At 37.5% G+C, this 20,046-nt stretch overlaps 1 protein-coding gene across 1 annotated transcript; it reads right to left on the reverse strand.

The window, feature by feature from the left end:
* Positions 1-517: 517 nt before the first annotated feature.
* zbtb11 (zinc finger and BTB domain containing 11) lies at positions 518-15,288 on the reverse strand. Its single transcript, NM_212650.2, is given in 10 exon segments — positions 518-1,156; positions 2,510-2,685; positions 2,846-3,004; positions 3,123-3,240; positions 7,486-7,882; positions 7,975-8,280; positions 9,487-10,487; positions 11,791-12,022; positions 13,489-13,709; positions 14,794-15,288. Coding segments are annotated over 10 exon segments (3,441 nt in total). The 5' UTR covers positions 15,104-15,288; the 3' UTR covers positions 518-635.
* Positions 15,289-20,046: the final 4,758 nt, after the last annotated feature.

Genomic DNA, 20,046 nt, shown 5'->3' on the forward strand with positions numbered 1-20,046 from the left:
AGTTCTACAGACTTTCTAACAGCTAGCACTATATTAAAACCATCATAGCACATTTATATAAGGGCTGCTCACTCAAATCTTGGGATGCTGGTAGAGGCGTTTATAGATATATTTTCACACTTCAAGACATAAAATGCAAAACGGGGAAAAAAATATAGCACATGGTGCATCCCTGTAGACAGGGAGTTTTTTATTTGGTTGTCATTTCTGCAGCTATACATAGTACTCAGCTGAGACCGAGAGGCACCGCATTAAACCACAGAAAAGAGCCTATGGCCCTTTTGCCAAGACTGTTAGAGCTTACGTGTGTGTTACAAATAACCAAAAAAATAAAAAAGCAGCCTTGAGAATGAGAAAATGTAAGCTAATTACAAAAAAAAAACTGTTAATCTGTTGTATCCTTAATTGCTACTGTATTACAATGCAAATTATTCTGTTTATGTACACATTATAGTTTACTATAATGCAAACATTCACACATCCACATCATGCACTGAGTCACTCAGACAAACACACTGAAGCAAGGGTGTTTTCAGAAAAAACCCTTTGAGCTTATTTTAATTTACATTTTACAACAAAAATAAATGAGCACTTTTTTACATTATGACACAAAATAAGACCAAATAAGCAATGTCTCATTCCACCTCGGCCACATGCGCCACCTCCACCTCCATGGTCTGGATGATCTCTGGAGCCTCTTCCACTTTAACTGCAGCCTGCTGTGCCAGGACGTAATTGACCACCTGCATGATGCTCTGATCAGAGAGAGTGGTGACCGCGGCGCCATCGTTCATGGCCTGCACGGCCTCCACCGTCTCTTCGGTGATGAGCACGGTCTCGATCTCCTCTGTTGCTGGAGGCTGTGGAGGCTGAAGTTCAGGAGGAAGCTCGGAGCTCAAGATGCTGACGGCGTGCTCCACCTGAGTGCCTTGGTTGTGGAACTGAAGAGTGTCCTTCTCCAACATGATCTTGCCAGGCAGTTGATCTCCGTGAAACTTGGTTATGTGTTTGCGCAGGGTTCTGGCGTCTATGTGAGCCTCCTGGCATAATGGGCAAACGTAGGGGCGCTCGCCTGTGTGAGTGCGAACATGGCGCTTCAGCGAACGAGCATCAGCCCATGCTACGCCACAGGTCAGACACTCAAAGGGCTTCACTCCTTTAGGGAAAAAAAACAATAACAACATCTGTGTTGCTGAGCTATTCATATCATTTTAAGTAGCTGACATAAAAACTAATAGTTAGTTGATTGCAAAATTGCCAAAATTGAGTGTGTAAATGTTGAGGACAACAATTTATACTGAATAACTCAGCAGGAAAATAACTGAAGCCTAACTGTCATTCATGATGACTAAAAACTTCCTGTTTTAAAAGCCTAAATAGAGACTTGCAGCGCCACCTACAGCCTAAATACAGATGTGCAGATTAGACAAATCTTTCAATTCAATGCAAATCAAAAAGGAACAATTTATTTTTCTCTTGACCTAATTATGTTTAAATGAAAATATAGTAAAAAGTAAAAATATATATTTTTTTTATAATTTAATAACATATTTGCACATATTTATTAAAAGTGTTAACAAAACCTTGCATATATTTATAGAGATGTACAGATCTGATCACGTGACCGGGAATTAGGCTTAATCTTGCGATTTCAGACTCGAGCGAATGTTACCTCCTGATCAGAACGCGAATATTAATGTGTGTGTAAGGATACATACAGTTGAAGTCAGAATTATGAGCTCCCCAATAATTTTTTTTCTTCTTTTAAACATTTCTCAAGCCATGTTTAACAGAGCAAGGACATTTTCACAGTATGTCTGATAATGTTTTTTTCTTCTGGAGAAAGTCTTATTTGTTTTGTTTTGGCTAGAATAAAAGCAATTTTAAATTTTTTGAAACCCATTTTAAGGTCAATATTATTAGCCCCTTTAAGCTAAATTTGTTTTCGATAGTCTACAGAACAAACCATCATTATAAAATAACTTGGGTAGTTAGTTTAAACAGGGGGGCTAATAATTCTGACTTCAACTGTATATGTATGTATGTATATATATATATATATATATATATATATATATATATATATATATATATATATATATATATATATATATTATTTTCAAGTGCAAAAATGTCAAAAGGTTCTTCAATCAAAACATAAAAATACATAAAAGAACTCTTGTTCTATAACAAACTGATCAAAACTAATAAAGAATGTGATTAAATCAACAACAAAACTCAATTAACAATAGTCATCATTACTTTAAGAATAAATTCCATATTGTTCAATTTCTCGGAAAACAAGACTTTGTGTTAAATTTAAATGAAATTATCTCAACATAAGAGTTTTTAAGAATCCAGTCTTTCTGCTCTGATTTTAGACCTTCCCAGACCTTCATCTGTAAAAGCGTGAATTAACACCTACAGAAAGCCTTTATATTTTCCAGTTTTGCTTTGCATGTTTTTTTCCTCCTCTACAGTATCTGATTATGCTTGATCCCCCACTCACCCTGGTGATTATTCATGTGGCGGCGGTACTCTCTGAGCTGTGTGAACTTCCTCCCACAGTGTTCACACTCTCTCTCCAAGTTCTGCTTCACTCTGCCCTTCTTTCCATGTGTGGCTTTCTTGACATGCCGTCTGAACAGGGCCTTCTCAAAGAACTCCTTCCCACACACATTACACCTGCCAAGAGGACAAAACACACCATACAGTTCACAGTCTAACCTCGAAAAAGTCTAGAGCTCACATAAAACAGAAAGAGTGTGAAAAAATATATATATTTTAATTGTCTTATATATAGCTCTATACATAGAAGTGTAAAGAAATGATCAATATTTCTCACCTGAAGGGCTCTGCAACACTGTGCGATTTGACATGCGAGTACCAGTCTTTTTTCCAGCTGTAGCATTTCCCACAGACCTGGCACTGGAAGGGTTTTAGGCCTAAGTGCTTGTTCATGTGCTGCTGAAGGTCTTTCGCTTCAAAGAAACTCTTATCGCAGCTATAATGATAGAACAAAAGGTGTCAAACCATTATGCTGGGAAGACAGGTGAATAAAAGTTTAATCGGTGAGTTCACCAAAGCAGCTGTGTGTGTGGGTCGAGGGATAAAGCACTCACTGAGAACAGTGGAATGAGCGGACCTTAGGTTTGGGTTGATGCTTCTTGAGGTGTTTGCTCAGTCCAGACGCACGATGAAAGGATGCTCCACACGTCGTGCACAAGTACTTTGATTCCCCTGTCAAACAAACTGCTATTATGATCTACTCATTAAAATAACTGTTCACCCAAAAATGAAAACCACCTCATAGTTTACTCACACTTAAGCCAACCTCTGTGTATATGATTATTGTTCTTTCAGACAAACACAGCTAGAGTATTTTAAATTTCATCCAGGCTCTGCTTTATTTTTAAGATTCCAAAAATGCATTAATCAGTCAGCAAACAAACCCATACACTGGGGTTAACCCATATATTAGGAAGCAGACTGATGTGTTTTAGTAAAAAAATATACATTTTTTTGTTTTAAATTATAAACTCCAATCAGTGACTTCTGCTGAATGTATGCTATGGGTCAGGCCAGACAGAATCTGGGGACATTTTTTGCAATTTCAGCTAAGAATTGTGTAAAAAATCTGCAGATTTATGCAGATTTGGGAGTGTCGTAACTAAAAACTTACCATATGAAATAAAAAAATAACTTTTTACCTTTTATTTAATCTTGTTACAATGCAAATCCAATTAGATCCACTTATTTGGAAAAACAAAGCAAGTCGCTCATATAATATCTCTACTAAAAGACAGAAAATATTACTTTACAAACTGTTTTGTAAATAAATCAAATGCAAATCAAATCTGCTGGATTTCTGTGCACGCAGATTCCGTGTGGGCCCAGTTATGGGTGACCGACATTCATGAATAGATGCATGTTGCGGGAACACAGCTTTGTCAAAGTAATATACATTATATAGCGTTATACAGTAACAGCAAGCTAATTGTTCTTGTTTGCAGTCGTCTACAGTAGTAAATAAACTGTGGTAAGTGATTCCCAAAAGACATGTCAATTTTTAGAGCTTCTAATTCTAACTACAAATGTACAAATGTATCTCACATCAAGCTTCATACATGGAGTCAGATGTCAGCCAAAAAGTTATCAAGTATGCACATTCAGCAGCCACCAGAATTCAGTGATTGGACTTTGTAATTTAAATATTATATATATATATATATATTAAACATGAGATAAACCCCAGGCAGTGTATGGGTAAACTTATTTAAAACTACTGCAGAAGTATTTATCTGAAAGTAGAAAGTAATATACACTGAGGATGGCTTGAGTGTGAGTAAATTATGAGGTAATTTCCATATGTTGGATGAACTACACTGTTAAGCACACCTCATTACAGTGTGATGACCACGTTGTTACTGAGGAAAAACATATTTGCAGGGAAAATAATCAGACTCAAGTCATCTTTGTCTATGGAATCTTAAATTTGAGTGGTCGGTAATTGAGTTTAAATTTTCTAAATAATCCTTAACTAGAGCAACCTTAAATATTTCATTAGCAAAGCACAAGTATCATTAGATGCATAACAATAACATTATTATGCATTTTGATCTTTAAATCTCTGCAGAGCTTTTGCATTCACAAATAGTCATATTACACTGTAGGGAGTATTTAATATCTGAAAAGGGTAATATTTGAAATAGTATCTCTTTAATAACAGCCTCCTTTGTTTTGTCTTTCACCTTTTATTCATTCTGAATTTAAATTGACTGTCAAGTAAAACTAAAAGTCAACTTTTTGGCTATTTCTGCAAAGATATCCATTAAGTCATGCATTTTACTTTTACACAATCTTTACTACATCATAGTCAAGGTATATATGGAAGAAAACCCTAACAAGATGGTTAAAAAGAATGTTATTATTAAGTCAAGTTGTTACTGTAATGTAAAAACTGTAAATCATTTAAAAAGACATTAAATGTTTTCAAAAATGCTTTTATATCACCTATTAAACTCATGCTTGTTGGAAAAGTGCATCAGCCTAAACATTTGCAAATCATTAAATACATTCCTCTGGGTATGTTTCATTGATCGTTTCAGATACAAATCAGGGTTCAATGCTAAGGATTTTTTCTACTGGTTCGATTTTCCCTTACCCTGTCAAATTTTTCACTGGCCCCACCAAAAAAAAAAAAAAGTTAATAGCTATTTCTAATCCACAAATTATAAATATAATGTGTCGAAATAACCTCTGTGAGTGAAGAATTTAAATATTTAAAATTGTAATAATTGTATAAGTTAAATTCAAAGTGTTATGCACACAAAAAGAGCAGTATAGAAAATGTGCATGTATTTTATTGCACTTCTTAATTATTTATCAAAACGTGGCTGCCTTGTCAAGGTGACGCCGAAACATCACTTTATTAATTTGTCATGTTGTATCCACATCTAAATGTCTGCTTCCAAGACGTTAGAAACAGATGTTTTCTTTTAGCCTCATAATTTGAAATTGCCGCCATGTTGCCGTCTCTTCGCTATACTGGCTGTCACCAGGTTATGAAAAAAATGACATCCTCACAACATCCAATCAGATAAGAGGAACCGAAAAGCAATATGGAGTTTATGACATCACAGAGAAGGTAGCATTTAAATGCTAAAAAGCACAAATTGTTTTTTGATTCTAAGACTGTATTTGCACACAATTGACAAACAGTCACAGGCAAACTAAACTTTAGTGCAGGGGTCACCAGCATGGTCCAGGTAGCCTGCGAGGATCACATGTGTTGCCCGCAGGCTTGTTCTAAAACTAGAGCTGCGTCCCAAATGGCACACTATATACTATGCACTCATGCACTATGTACTTATGCACTTACACACTTAACAGGATAGTACATGTATGTAGTGGCGTCCCAAATGGCACACTAATGTTTTTTTACTAAGCGGAAATTCAAACCGTTTCCTTGATGATGTTTGACGGTTGCCAAATCAGTGAAATAAACGACCGAATTATCAAATAATAACTGCCGTGATAATTCCCGCATTCACCATCGGGAGGCGCTATATCACTCTCGTAGAAGAATTTTGCTCTCACCATCCAAAATAAATAAAGTTATCCAACATGTGCGTCCGATAGCTCCGCCTCTTCCGCTACGTAAGCAAACCTGCGGTCGTTGAGTGCGTGAAGTGTCCATCATTACACACTTCATTTTAGCAGCTGAATGAGTGCATTATCCGGGTAAATAAAGTGCTCTTATTATTTTTAGAGTTTTCAGTGTGAACACACTACTTACACTATTTATGCTACAAAATGGCGTAGAATAGTGCATAAGTATGCGATTTGGGACGCAGCTACGCTCACCATAGCACCACTTACCAATAAGCTTCATCTAATATGGAAGTAATCATTTAAAAATGTAAATACTTGTAGAGATATATAAAACTAAATACAGGGTATTTCCTACCCTGTTAAAATCATTGTTGATAACTTTTGTGAGAATCATTAACATGATCAGTGTCTTCACATGGATGAATATCATTAATTATTACCAAAAACATGAAGTATAATTAAAAAAAATTTGCAAATTTGTTATTTGAGAAGTGTTTATCAAACTGGTAGCCCTTCACATTAATCGGTACTCAAGAAGTAGCTCTCAGTTTCATAAAGGTTGGTGACCCCTGCTTTGACAAGGCAGCACTGGCCTGGTTGGGCAAATAATAATGATCCTGTCTACTGTCCCTCACACTGGCCCCGGGCCATCAGGCAGTCCTTATTGTTGAGCCCTGCAAATCCACTAGAGGGCAATACCTACATTTTTCTGAATTAAAAAACATTACTTAGGGTACATTTGTTTTGTTTCAGATACACATCCTTCTTTTAAACATCCAGGAAAAGGTAGGACTTGTCGTATAGATCACCTATACCCGCAAATCATTAACATAATCCTAACCCTAATGCTTAATCTAATCTTTAAAAAAAGCAAACATAAAAAAAGTAAACTGCAACCATATATAGTTTTACCTTGATATCACATCGCTTTAACCTCTTTTGTGGAACTGTGTTTTTACCGGACTCACAGTTCAACCCAAACTCTCTGCATCACGAGTACAACACCACAGAATGTGAGCTACTGAGAAAACTGGCCACACTAGAAAAGTTGTCCAATTGGAGATAGAAAGGTGATGTAAATGTATTTAATTACAAATCAAAAACACTAAGTTACCTGTAGTTTTTACTTGGTGTTGTGCAAAGAACTGCAGTTTTTTCTCTTTGATGACTATGTAACTGTCATTAGTGTGAAAAGGAACAATTGTTCATGTCATATTGCCACATAGCATTCATGTTACCTAGAAACTGCAGTCAAACATATGTTGAGGTACGTTTTTGTGGTTTCATAAAAATGTAGGCTGAAGCACGTATTTCTAATAAGCCTGTGTTGCACCTGTTCGTCTGACACAAGCAAAAGACATGCGAGTGTACCTGTATGAATGCTTGTATGTTCCTCCAGGCTTCTTTTGGTGACGAAAGACTTCTCACAGACCGTGCAGTGGAACCTCTTGAGGGAGTCGTGCAGTGCCCTGTGCATCTTCAGGCTGTGCTTGGTGGCAAAGCTCTTCCCGCAGACTTTGCAGGAGTGCGGCCTCACCCCCGTGTGGTTCAACATATGAATACGCAACGAGTACAGCTTGGGCATAGTCTTGCCACAGATGTCGCACACGAACTCTCGTCTGGTGCGAAATCTGGCCTGATCATCTGAGCCCTGAGAATCTTCTGTGGCCATGGCTCGGGTCAAACTGGCTCTCTGGCTCTTTTGATGCTTGTGACGGGCCAAATGCGCACGGAGTGAGGCCGCGTACTGGAACTCCTTATTGCATATCTGTGAAGAATAAAAGTTAGACAGTGAACTAATAATGTATAGCATAGGGTCAGATTAAAGTTGTTACATTTATTCAGCCCAAGGGTACGTACGCTGCACTTGAAGATGCGAGCCTTCTCATGTTTCAGAGCATGCATGATGAGTGTGTATCTCCTTTGAAACACCATGCCACACTCATTACACGCATGTTCTCCCTCCACCGCTCCTTCAGGGTCTCCAGGCAGAGCACCCTCTTCCACAGTCTCGGGCTGCTCTACAATAACAGGCTCCGGTTCCTTTGCTGAAGTCACTATTGCATTGGGAGCAGCCTCCAGGTTTGTCTCTGAAAACTCTGTCTCAGGATTCTTCTTCGCAGACTGAACTGGTCGCCCTCTCTTGGCAAGGCCTTTCTGAGGTATCTGGAGAAATAGTGAAAATTCTAGTAAGACAATGTGGCAGACTGGCTTTGTGCTTTCTCTTGCTCTACTTATACTTGGCTCACTGCACAACAATATCATATTGGGGTCAAAGACAAATAACAGTGTCTGTCATATTTCTTGGTAAGAAAATAAATGCCAAAAAAGGCCAACAACACATGGCCAAAACTGCACTGTGTGATATTCAGATTTTATCATTTAATTCAGAAATCAAGTAAAAAAGGGCCGGGATGCCATGGTGGCGCAGTGGGGTCGCTGGTTCGAGCCCCGGCTGGGTCAGTTGGCGTTTCTGTGTGGAGTTTGCATGTTCTCCTCATTTTGGTTTCCTCCGGGTGCTCCGGTTTCCCTCACAAGTCCAAAAACATGTGGTATAGGTGAATTGGGTAAGCTAAATTGTCCGTAGAGTCTGTGTGAATGAGTGTGTATGAGGATGTTTCCTAGGTTGCATCCGCTGCATAGAACATATAAAGGATAAGTTAGCGGTTCATTCCGCTGTGTAAACCTCCTTTAATAAAAGGACTAGGCCGAAAGGAAAAATCAATGAATGGATAATGACTCAAAACAAATATAAAGCTAAACTGAAACTGGTGGTGTAACTGTGCTAAACGTGTGTATGTGTGTGACATACTGAATTATGTATAGTATTTTTTTTCCTTCAGATGGTTATAAATCAAACCATGAAATTAGATTTAACATGGTTTTACAAATCATTTTTATCATTTTCACTCCTTACTGTTTGGATACTGTGTGGATAATTTTGTAGTAAACTGGCTTTTCACATAATGTCAAGTGTGTGAGTTTCTGCATTCATCACCTCATGGCGAAGCAGTAAAGCAGTTTTTCTAAAAAACAAAGAAGACTGTTTTCACCAATATTTTGTATTTAATAACTACTTAATATTGAAGTTCTTGAACTAAAAAGTAAATAAAAACTTCTTCTGACCTTATTAAAATGAGTCTTGTTTGCTCACAGTGCCTTAAGGACATGACATACTTTGCAAAAGGGTGAATCGGTGCCACATGGGGGGCACTATTGAGCACCCTTTTAAGCCATAAAATGACAGATGGGCCCCCCTGTGGTCTTGTGGACCACACGGATATGGCAAATCTAGATAAAGGGCACCGTTTGGGACAGGGCCATCGCCACATTTACAGTTTAATCATACACCGAGTTAATGGGAGTGCAAACCTTTGCAGGAGGAGAAGTGATTTTCTCCTCTTCTTCAGTCTCAAGTCCCATATGCAGACGAACATAACCTCCTTCCCTCACAGATCGTTTCCTTAGGTATCTCTTGTTGGGATCTATGCATTCGTCCTCTTGTTTTTCGTCATCCTCAACCCCCTCCATCTCCATTGGCTCATCCTCTGATGGCAGAGGAGGTGGTGGTTCCTGTTGCTTCACTTTAGGTGGTCTTCCTGGCCTCCTCTTGAGCGGTGCAGGGGATGGCTGTGGTGCTGCTGCTGGTGGCTCAGTTTGGTGTATGGGTTTAGAAGCCTGGGGCTCATCTTGCACAGCAGGGGGCGCTGCCGCAGCTAAATGCACAATCTCAGAAGCGCCTGTTTTGCCAGGATCCACACTAATAAGAAAAGCTCCTGTTTGCATGCTCTGTACGACAGGAGTGTCACCAACCTGTGGTTCCTCCACAGACCAACAGGCCTGTACAACAGCCAGGGACTCACCCGAACCTGCCTGCCCAGAGTGAGTGACCAAAGTCATGGTCTCGCCCTCCTCTGCCTGGCCACTATGGGCCACCATAGCAAGAGATTCAGCTGAACCAGCCTGTCCGCTGTGAGTAACTACAGTCATGGTTTCTCCATCTACAGTTGCACCAGCCAGCAATGCCAGTGATTCAGCCGTGCCGATTTCACTTGTGATTACAGCCAGGGATTGTCCTGCTTCAGCTGTGCCGTCGCTCTGCATAGTCACCACATATGTTTCAGCAGCAGTGGGTGTGATTGGCTGAGTGGACGCAGGCTGGTTGGGCAGCACAGTGTGGATGTCTCCTCTCTGGTAGACCATCAGCTTCTGCTCTTCCACTTTCTTATGCACAGACTCACAGATCTGAAGAACTTCAGCCATCAATAAATGGCGTGCCAGCGTGGCAACCTCTGCCATCACGCAAAAGTTGAAGGTCAGATTGGAGGTGTAGGCAAAGTCCAGCAAGGGCAGGAAACTGGCTTTGCTGAAGCCTGTTAAGTAAAATAAACACATGAGAGACATTTACCGACAAAAGTCATACTGGTCTAACGTACTACATATTAATGTTTTTAAAAGAAGTCACTTTTGCTCACCAAGGCTACATGTATTTGAGCAAAAATACAATCGACAGGCATTATTTTGAAAGAAATATAAAATAAATAACTGTTTTCTATGTAAATATATTCTAAATAATTTATTATCCCTGAAACTCAAACCTAAAAATTTTGCATCATGTATTGCTTCAGAAATGATTCCAATATGCTGACTAGCTCCTCTTGTGCTCATTTATTTATAGTGCTTAATCATTTAAAACACCTTTTCAATTTCATATTTTGTGAAAAATACAAAAAACTCAATAATAAACAAAAAAGGCAAAGTTTTTAAGTTTTTAAAAAGTAGGGTACAACATTATATTTTATTATTTAGCTTAATAATTTAATTTATATTAGATCATTTGTTGTCCATAACAATGTGCAACATTAAACATTCAAAAAAATATTCAAAATTTTAAACTATATAAGTATTAATCTGCACTTACAATTAAATCATGTACAGTGCTCAGCACATGTTTACAAATTATTTAAATTAATATTTTGATAGAAAAACAATATTACATATGTGCATATACATTAGATTAGTTAGTACTAAAGCCAAATCTAGATCTTATCTAACAAAATAACTTATGATGACAGACTAAAAATGAGTAAACCCAAATTTATGTTATAGAAAAATATTAGATACAAAAATTAAAAAAAAAATAAAATAAAAATAAATTGTTGAAATTTTGTAGGTTGTATTTCTTTTTTTTTTTTTTTGCAATATTTGGCTTGAATTTAATTGTATTATCTTTCAATTTCTAAATGTTTGGTGACTATTATTTTAATAATAAATCTGTTTTGTTTAAAGCACCAAAAATAAATTGTCTTTATTTACTGAGAAATGGATAAAAATATTCATTTTCAAAATGGGGTGAACTCAATTATGCTGAGCACAGTAAATATATTTTTCTTTCATTAAAGTTTCTGACAGAGAATTTCTAATTTATTAGACTGAACTGTAAAGACAGAACTGTTGCTAGTTATAAACAGTGTTTTTGATCTGCCACTTTTGAGGCTGCACTTCAGTTTTTGCTTTCTCAATGGGGACAAATGGCCCCTAGCTCACTAGAGTTTGAACATGCAAATAAAACACATTTATACTGGACATACTAAAATGTTATACATTTAAAACCTTGACTTTGTATTATTTTATTAAACTACCATTTATATCAATAGAATTCTGTATTTGTCTCACCGGAGAGGTCAACAACAGCTTCATGACTGGATACAGCACCCTTTTCCACAAAGAGCTCATAGAAGTAATCGCTGCAGGAGGCCAGGACAGCTTTATGTGCACGATACTCCTCGCCTTCAATGATCAGTGTGATGTCACAGAACTCATTATTCATTCGCTGCAGGTTAAGCTTGTCCAGCATTGTCTGCCCATGCTTCTGTAAAAACTGCTTGACAATTCCCTTACTGTCCACCTAGAATCACCCGTAAAGAAAAAAAAGGAATTTTAAATCTCATTTAGTTGTCATATACAACTGTATTTGTTACAAAACCTAACTGTACTTATATAAATTTTAATTTTAATAAACAAGATGTTATATAACATGACATAATAAAGAGTGATCAGATTTATAAAATTTATAAAAAGTGAATGTACAACAGGATTTTTTATTCATAAATAAAACTAATAAATTATTTTTAAAGTACATTTATAAATGAGACACCAGGGGCTTCATGTATCAACGCTGCGTAGGCACAAAAACTTTGCGTACGCCAGGTTTCACGCTCAGAATCGCTCACGTTTGGATTTACTAACAATGAACTGAACGTGGGAATGTGCGCAGCTTCATGGCAGCTTTATGGCTGGCGCACGCACATTTTTTGTGCGTGTCTGTTTTATTTCTACTGGCGACTCCTAGAGGCAGTTGTGTTAAATTCCTCTCTACAAAGCGTCTGAGCCTTGCAATGGCAGCTGTATGAGACGGGTTCATTTAGCAGGTATATAAGGTTTCCATACCATACATTTGACCAGCTAAACATTAAAGCGCAATTTGCAGCGGTCGCCTGTTTTCCCAATGTAATCTGAGCTATCTACTGCACGCACATTGCTATAAAGACACTATCTGAAGAAGAATTTGCATGCGTAAATCAGAAACATTTCCATTCAATAAATGTGCAAATAAAATATGATGCACAAACTTATTAAAGATTCCTACTTATCTTTCTGGTGATAAATAGTTGGCAAAATCTGATATGTAGCGGGGGAAAAAAGACGAAAGAGTTCATAAGACGCTGGATTCGAACCGAGTTCATGCTCGAACGTGTCAAAACATGTTGATATGCGTCTTACGAGCTGCGCCACTGAGACTGTTAAGGGTACTGCAACATTTTACAACTATAAATCACACTATTTCTTTTTTTTAATTCACTCAGTGCGACGTTCAGACCCAACTGTGTTAACCGCATCAGCTAAACTCTCCCACTCTATTTTTTTCTTTTGTTGTTAATTCCGGAAGACAAACTTGCAAATAACACCGCTTTTCTCCGGTCTACCTCTGAAAGCAGCACCTACAATTCACATTCTGTTCAAAGTTTCTCTTTTTGCTTGATTTTGCCATTGCTTTTTCGTTGGGTTTTGCCAAAGTAGAGTCATTTGCATATTCATACGGGGGAGGAGGCAGGGAGGGGTTTTGTGCTCGTGCATGTTGCGCTCAGTCTCACGTTCATTCAGATGTACAAAAGAATATGCGTGAGATTCGGCGTACGCAGTGTTTCATACATCTGAATTGTTTTCTGCGTACGCACATTTACAGCTTTGTGCGTACGCAATGTTTTAGTATGATTTCCACGCAAGTCTTTGTACATGAGGCCCCAGGTGTTTTATAGTAAGTAAAGCCCCTATTTTAAGGAATTTCTCACATAAATAACATAGTGTACTTACAAAAACCAGTTCATGTTTATCAACTGTAGTGGACTGCTCCTCTTCCAGATCCTCATGTATTTCATCATCCTCTTCCTCACTGGCACAGGCAGAGGAGATCTTCTGTCGAACTTGTCGGGCAGTTTGCTTTGGGGCATCTTCAGTATTGTTTCTCCCCTTCTCCTGCTTGGTTTGGCAATGAATGCATTCCTTGATGCAGTCCTTCACTTGCTTCAGCACACCTGTGATATGGCAGACTAGATTAATGCAACATGTACTGATGATAGTAGTAGATCACTAGATAATAGACTTTCTATAGTTTTACATTAAATAGAGCTATAGGGGAAAACCAAGAGACCACTTGGAAATTTTAGTTTCTCTGCATTTATTTAGAATAAGTTTTAATACAATTTTTAACATTTGCCTCACTTTAAAGGTCTTCCACATTAAAAATAAGTAAATAAATAAATAATAATAAAAATAGTAATTTGGAGATTTTTTACAAAGACAGTCAGATGACAACCGCTTTCTTTTGTTGTCATTTAAAATTAGAAGAAAAAAATAAATTCTTAAAAGTTAAAATATTGTGTTGTCTAAAAATGTATGTAAACATGTCTGTGGGGAAAAAAACATGACACATTTAGTTATTTTTTGCATACAAATGCTGTAATTGTCAAAAAATGTTGTACTGAACACTAGTTTTATTCTGTAAAATACCAATAACATTTCTAACATATTTAAAATAAAAATGTTGGCCCTTAGAAACTTTATTTTTATATATTTTAATAGTTTGTAACAAGTGGCAAATCGTGCATTTACAAAGACAATAAATTACCATTTTGTTTTTGTTTTTTCGCTGCAATCCTCAAATAGTACTTTATTATTTAATCAAATTATTATTGTTCTATATATTCCAGTCAAGCGTATTATGATGTATAAACTAATGTTACTATTTGTGTTTTACGTGTTTCTACTACTTAACAGGAAAAACTTCTACTCTACAGTAAAAACACAAATAAACCAAACACTTTCTGGGAAGAAATCAAGTCTGTATTGACATTTTTGGATGCTTAAAAAACATTTTCATCTCTTACCCCTGTAAGTTATGTCTGTTAATCTATCTCACTGGCGTATTAATAACTATGATAATAGCAAATCGTCTTTTCAAACTGCCTGATTCATCCTACCTGACCAACTTATATTATAAACCTAGCATGACAGACTGTGCCAGAAACATCAACATGACACCAGCTGTCAGACAGCATCACAGAGCAGTGTGGCATCAGTCTGGAAGCTTCTTGCTCATTAAAGCAGTGATTATCGTACCTCTCCACCAGTATTTCTGGGAGATGATTTCCCACGTCTGCTGCTGGTTGAGGTGTTCCCCTCCGGACGTGATGTGCGCCTCCGTGATCAGTTCCTTCCGCCTGTCGGCCGTCAGCACCACTTCCAGCTCCGTGAACTCATCCAAGCCTTTCTGCCGACGCTGATAGTAAAGGATTCCATTGCGCACTATGTAACAGGCTGCTGCCTTTCGGATCTTCCTCTTGGTGTTGCCGTGCGTGCCCGGCGCGTACGGCTCGCGTTCATCGGTCAAGTAGCGCTGGATGGCTAAATAACTCTCCTCGCTCGACATTACCCCGATTAATGACGCTCACGCAACAAAAACAAGACACATCGGCCAATGAGAGGTATTCTCGAGCGCAGAATTCAATGACGTATTTTTTCAGCCCTTTTGCACTTCCATGGATGATCCAGAAATGTATCGAGGTTGATATTTCTGAAATGTTTTCCAAGGGGGAACGTCAGTTCTTGACCGTGTGGGGTAGACTTGCATGAACAGACAAAATGGCTGCTGCACAACCGGATGTTGCGTTTGAAATGGCGAAAGCAGCCACACACTTCGCACTAGTAGAGCGTCACGGAAACGGCAGAGCGCGCTGTTTACCAACAAGAACATTCTTTTTTTGTTGCATTATAACCTGAGCATTCATTCATTTTCTTTTCGGCTTTGTCCCTTCATTAATCTGGGGACGCCACAGCGGAATGAACCGCCAGACTATCCAGCATATGTTTTACGCAGCAGATGCCCTTCCAACTGCAACCTATCACTGGGAAACATCCATACACCCTTATTCACACACGTACATATGGTCAATTAGTTCATCCAATACACCTATGCCACATGTTTTTGGATTTGTGGGGGAGATGATTATAACACAAATACAACAAGGCAAAATTCGATTAACAACTTTCATCTACATTTACAGAGCAGAGCAAAAATAATAATCAAATCAAAAGGATAATAATACAAATAAAACATTTTAGATTTTAACTTTAACTTTAAAGATTTACAGTATTATCAAAATTCCATTTGGAAAAAGTTTTGTTTTAGGGCTCTTGCATTTATCAATAAAACAATTTTTCCAAAATTAAAACATTTTTCAATACACACGAAATATTAACATCTTCCCCTTTTAAACCAAATAAAATATAATTTATAGAAAATTGCAAGGACAACTTTAGAGAAACCTTTACCACTCAAATGAATAGGAGGTTTTGCTAAATTACCAGTCAAAAAATAAATGTGCAGTTGTTTCAATATCAACTTCACAGAATGTACAAATGTTGTAATCAAAATAAAATCTGTGTCTTAAGAAATTATGAAAATGTGTATATAAATATAATTGAATATTTTAAAGTGTCATTTTTTTAGCTTTGGGGGGTATGGGGAAGGAAAGAAACATTGTTCTTAATTCAATAATAGAGCTCTTGGAAAAAAGAAAAGACACATAATTTCTACTAGCTTGTATTGGAAATTTATCTTGGGTTATTATTAATCTTCCCTGCTGAAAAATCCAGCTTAAACCAGCCTAGGCTGGTTGGCTGGTTTTAGCTGGTCGACCAGGCTGGTTTTAGAGGGGTTTTGGCCACTTCAAGGCTGGTTTCCAGCCATTTCCAGCCTGGTCTTAGCTGGTCAGGCTGGGACATGACCAGCTAAAACCTGCTTGACCAGCCTAGCCAAGCAGGGAGTCCAGCCAGAACCAGCTATATCCAGCTTAAACCAGGCTGGTCAAGCTGGTTTTAGCTGGATTTGGCTGGTCATTTTCCAGCCTGACCAGCTAAGACCAGGCTGGAAATGGCTGAAAACCAGCCTGGAAATTGCCAAAACCCCTCTAAAACCAGCCTGGTCAACCAGCTAAAACCAGCCAACCAGCCTAGGATGGTTGAAGCTGGATTTTTTAGCAGGGTTATTATTTTATTAGCCATTTTACACTCAATAAAATCTTGTTCCTTTATCAACAAATAAGGCAGATGAAGTGTTTCATTTATATTGGTAACCACATTGCTAACCTTCATTAGAAATGCCTTCGGGATAGGTTTATTGTATTGCTTATGTCCACATTCAAAATTATATTTGTCACAAAAATTCTGTGACTCAGAACCTCACCCTCTTTGTCTAATAGATGAACAACCAACCAAATACCTCTCTCCCACCCGTCTTTATTTAAAAAAAGATTTGTTTTTAAATAAAATATACTATTGTTCTAAATTGGTAAATTATGTGGGGAAGAATTATGTTTGTAAATAAATTTCCAGTATAAAATAACCTGCTTATGAAATTCTGATAATCTGAGAGGAAGTTTTGGTATTGAAAAAAAAAGTGTAATAAAAGATCTCTTCCACTTACACTCTTGAAAATATACTTTGGGATAAACTATTATATCTTTAACCATTTAACCTTAAACATACCATTCAAAATTTATGTTCTAATCCTTCACTATTGTTCTTTATTTTAACATAACAAACTTTTCTCTTCCAAATAAAGTTAAAGTTCAACTGATTAATTAATTTAATTTTCTCGTGAGAAATGGAAAGGGAACCTGCAGGGCAAATACATCTTAAAAGAGATTTCTCTTTTTTTAATAAAACTCTTACAAAATTAAAGATGTCCCTTTGCAACCATCTATCCAAACTATTTTTAACAAGATCATTCCAAAATCAGATGTTTGATGTGCCATAAATTATTAGGAGAAAAAAAAAGTGTTGTGCAAAAAGTGCTAAATTTACCAATACTCACAGATTTCTGCTATACAAAGTTTCTGATTTTCTAAAGTTTTTTTTGTGTAGTTCTTGCAGTTTTTGATGCCTTTACTAATACAGTTGTGTTAAAGTAATGAAGAGCTGACCTTGAACATGAAATAAAGGATTCAGGAAAAGTTTTAATTGTAATTTAATTATCATGTAAAGAGACTATGACTATAATAAAAAATAATAATAAACAACTAATTAAAGTGTACAGTTAAAATAACCTGGAATATCTTTTTTTTTGCTACTTTTCACTCCCTCCATTGTAGCCTAATGTCGTATTTATTCTTTAAATATTACTGCAGTAGTGCAGTTAAAAAATGCTTGTGCCAACATGCTATTTGATTTCAATGTAATGTAAATACAATTCCTAAAGTTGAATATTATTGATCTGTCATAATTCTGCAGGTGTTTGCATTGATTTAATTCAATATAGCGAGGCATTAAACATCTCTGGGCATTTGCTGTGGGGTGTCTTTTATCCTCAGCCTCTCTCTAGGTATGCTGAACGCTGTCTGACAGAGATAACTGGAAAAGCCAGCACCTCTGTAAAGGGTTGCCAGGCAACAGAAATGACTCATCACCTACTCCTCTGTGAAGGCTTGTTAGCAGCATCAGTTTGTCCACAGCCAATCCGTCCATCCTTATCTCTGATGCATTCCTTCCACTGAGGAGCCACATTTAGTCCCTTGCACACTTCTGACCTGCTGGACTGATAAAGTCATGATGACTGAAATACACGTGTGCAGACACACAGATGGAAAAACGGTTTGACAGAAACTTTGTGTAAATAAGATAAAAAAAATAATATTAATATGGATTCAGAGAGCCGTTTTCACTGTAAGTCTATTCTCACTACCTTTCAGATATATGTATTGCCCTACAGTGAAGAAATTTACTCCATTTACCATCTTTCGGATAAGATGTTAAATGGAGGTCCTTACTGCCTGTGGTAATTTAAAATCCCATGGCACTTCTCGTAAAGAGTATAGGGTGTAATCCTGGTGTCCTGGCCAAATTCCCTCCATCCGCCCTTACAGATCATGGCCTCCCAATCATCCTCATCCTCTGAATTGGTTCTATTACATCTCTCCACACCGCCAATAGCTATAATGTGTGATAAGCGCACTGGCGCCGTTGTCCTGTGGTTGCCGTCGCATCATCCAAGTGGATGTTGCACACTGGTGGTGGTGTGGCGCTATATAAAAACACTTTACATTACTATTTGTCAGCTGTATCGTTTAGACCAGGGGTGCCCAAAACTTTTCTTATGACGGGCCAAAAGCCAAACTTTATTGAGGGCTGTGGGCCGAAGGTAAATATACCAAAACTGTATTCCATCAATATTTCCTTGAGTAATCTCCTAATTTATTTTCTAATATTTAAAAAGAACTACAAAACTAATACAGTATATAAAAAAATACTATGATTAACTTATTACAGTGGGCTGCACGGTGGCAAAGTGGGTAGCACGTTTGCCCCACAGCAAGAAGGTCACTGGAAGTCTCAGCTGGGTCAGTTGGCATTTCTGTGTGGAGTTGCATGTTCTCCCCCTGTTCGCACTGGTTTCCTTTGGGTGTTCCGGTTTCCCCCATAGTCCAAAGACATGTGGTACAGGTAAATTGGGTAGGCTAAAATGTCTGTGTATGAGTAGGTATGGATGTTTCCCAGTGATGGGTTGCTGCTGGAAGGGCATCCGCTGCGTAAAACATGCTGGATAAGTTGTGGCGACCCCAGCATAATAAAGGGACTAAGCAGAAAAGAAAATAAATGAATGAATGAACTTATTACAGTAAAAACATAAACAATTCAATTAATTACACAATGGACTTCAAGGCTTAATGCACTAAGCTGCAATTGCGTTTGCCTTGTTTTGCTTGCCGGTGTTTTGTGCATTGCCCTCTTTCCAGTTCAGTGACAGTTTTTTACATTTTTTTTCATTTACAAAACTATACAAATGACAAAAACAAACACAAGGTTGCCTAAAATTCAAAATGACGGTCAAGATATTCACTTTAACCACCTCCCCATTGTCCCTCTCTTTTTAAATTGGATTGTGGGCCAAATCAAAAGGTTAGGATGGCCCCCAGGCTTGAGCATCTCTGGTTTAGAAAGAGCATTGAGAAGAAGTGAAAGTTGATATGGACAAACCCAGCTTGTTATAAATTTTACATTTTCACCCAACGACTGAGTTTGTCTATATTTTATTTAACGTTGGGATAAAACAACCCAGCATTTTAGAACGTGTCCTGTTCAGTCTTGTCTTCCTGTTTTCTGCAGAAAGGGGGCGCTATTACTGCCCAGAGTGTCTCAACTGGTCGGTTTTTGGATTACTTTAGGAGACAGAACACAGTCTGACAAATGATTGTAGTTGGATTGGAATATTTATAAATCTATGTAAAATGTTCAAGCTTAGCTATATTTAATTTTGGATGATTATGTGAATATAATCTCATTTATTCGGAGCTGGACTTCGACCTTTTTCCTAAA

The sequence above is a fragment of the Danio rerio genome, chromosome 6 (genome assembly GCF_049306965.1).
Source record: "Danio rerio strain Tuebingen ecotype United States chromosome 6, GRCz12tu, whole genome shotgun sequence".
Lineage (NCBI taxonomy): Eukaryota > Metazoa > Chordata > Actinopteri > Cypriniformes > Danionidae > Danio > Danio rerio.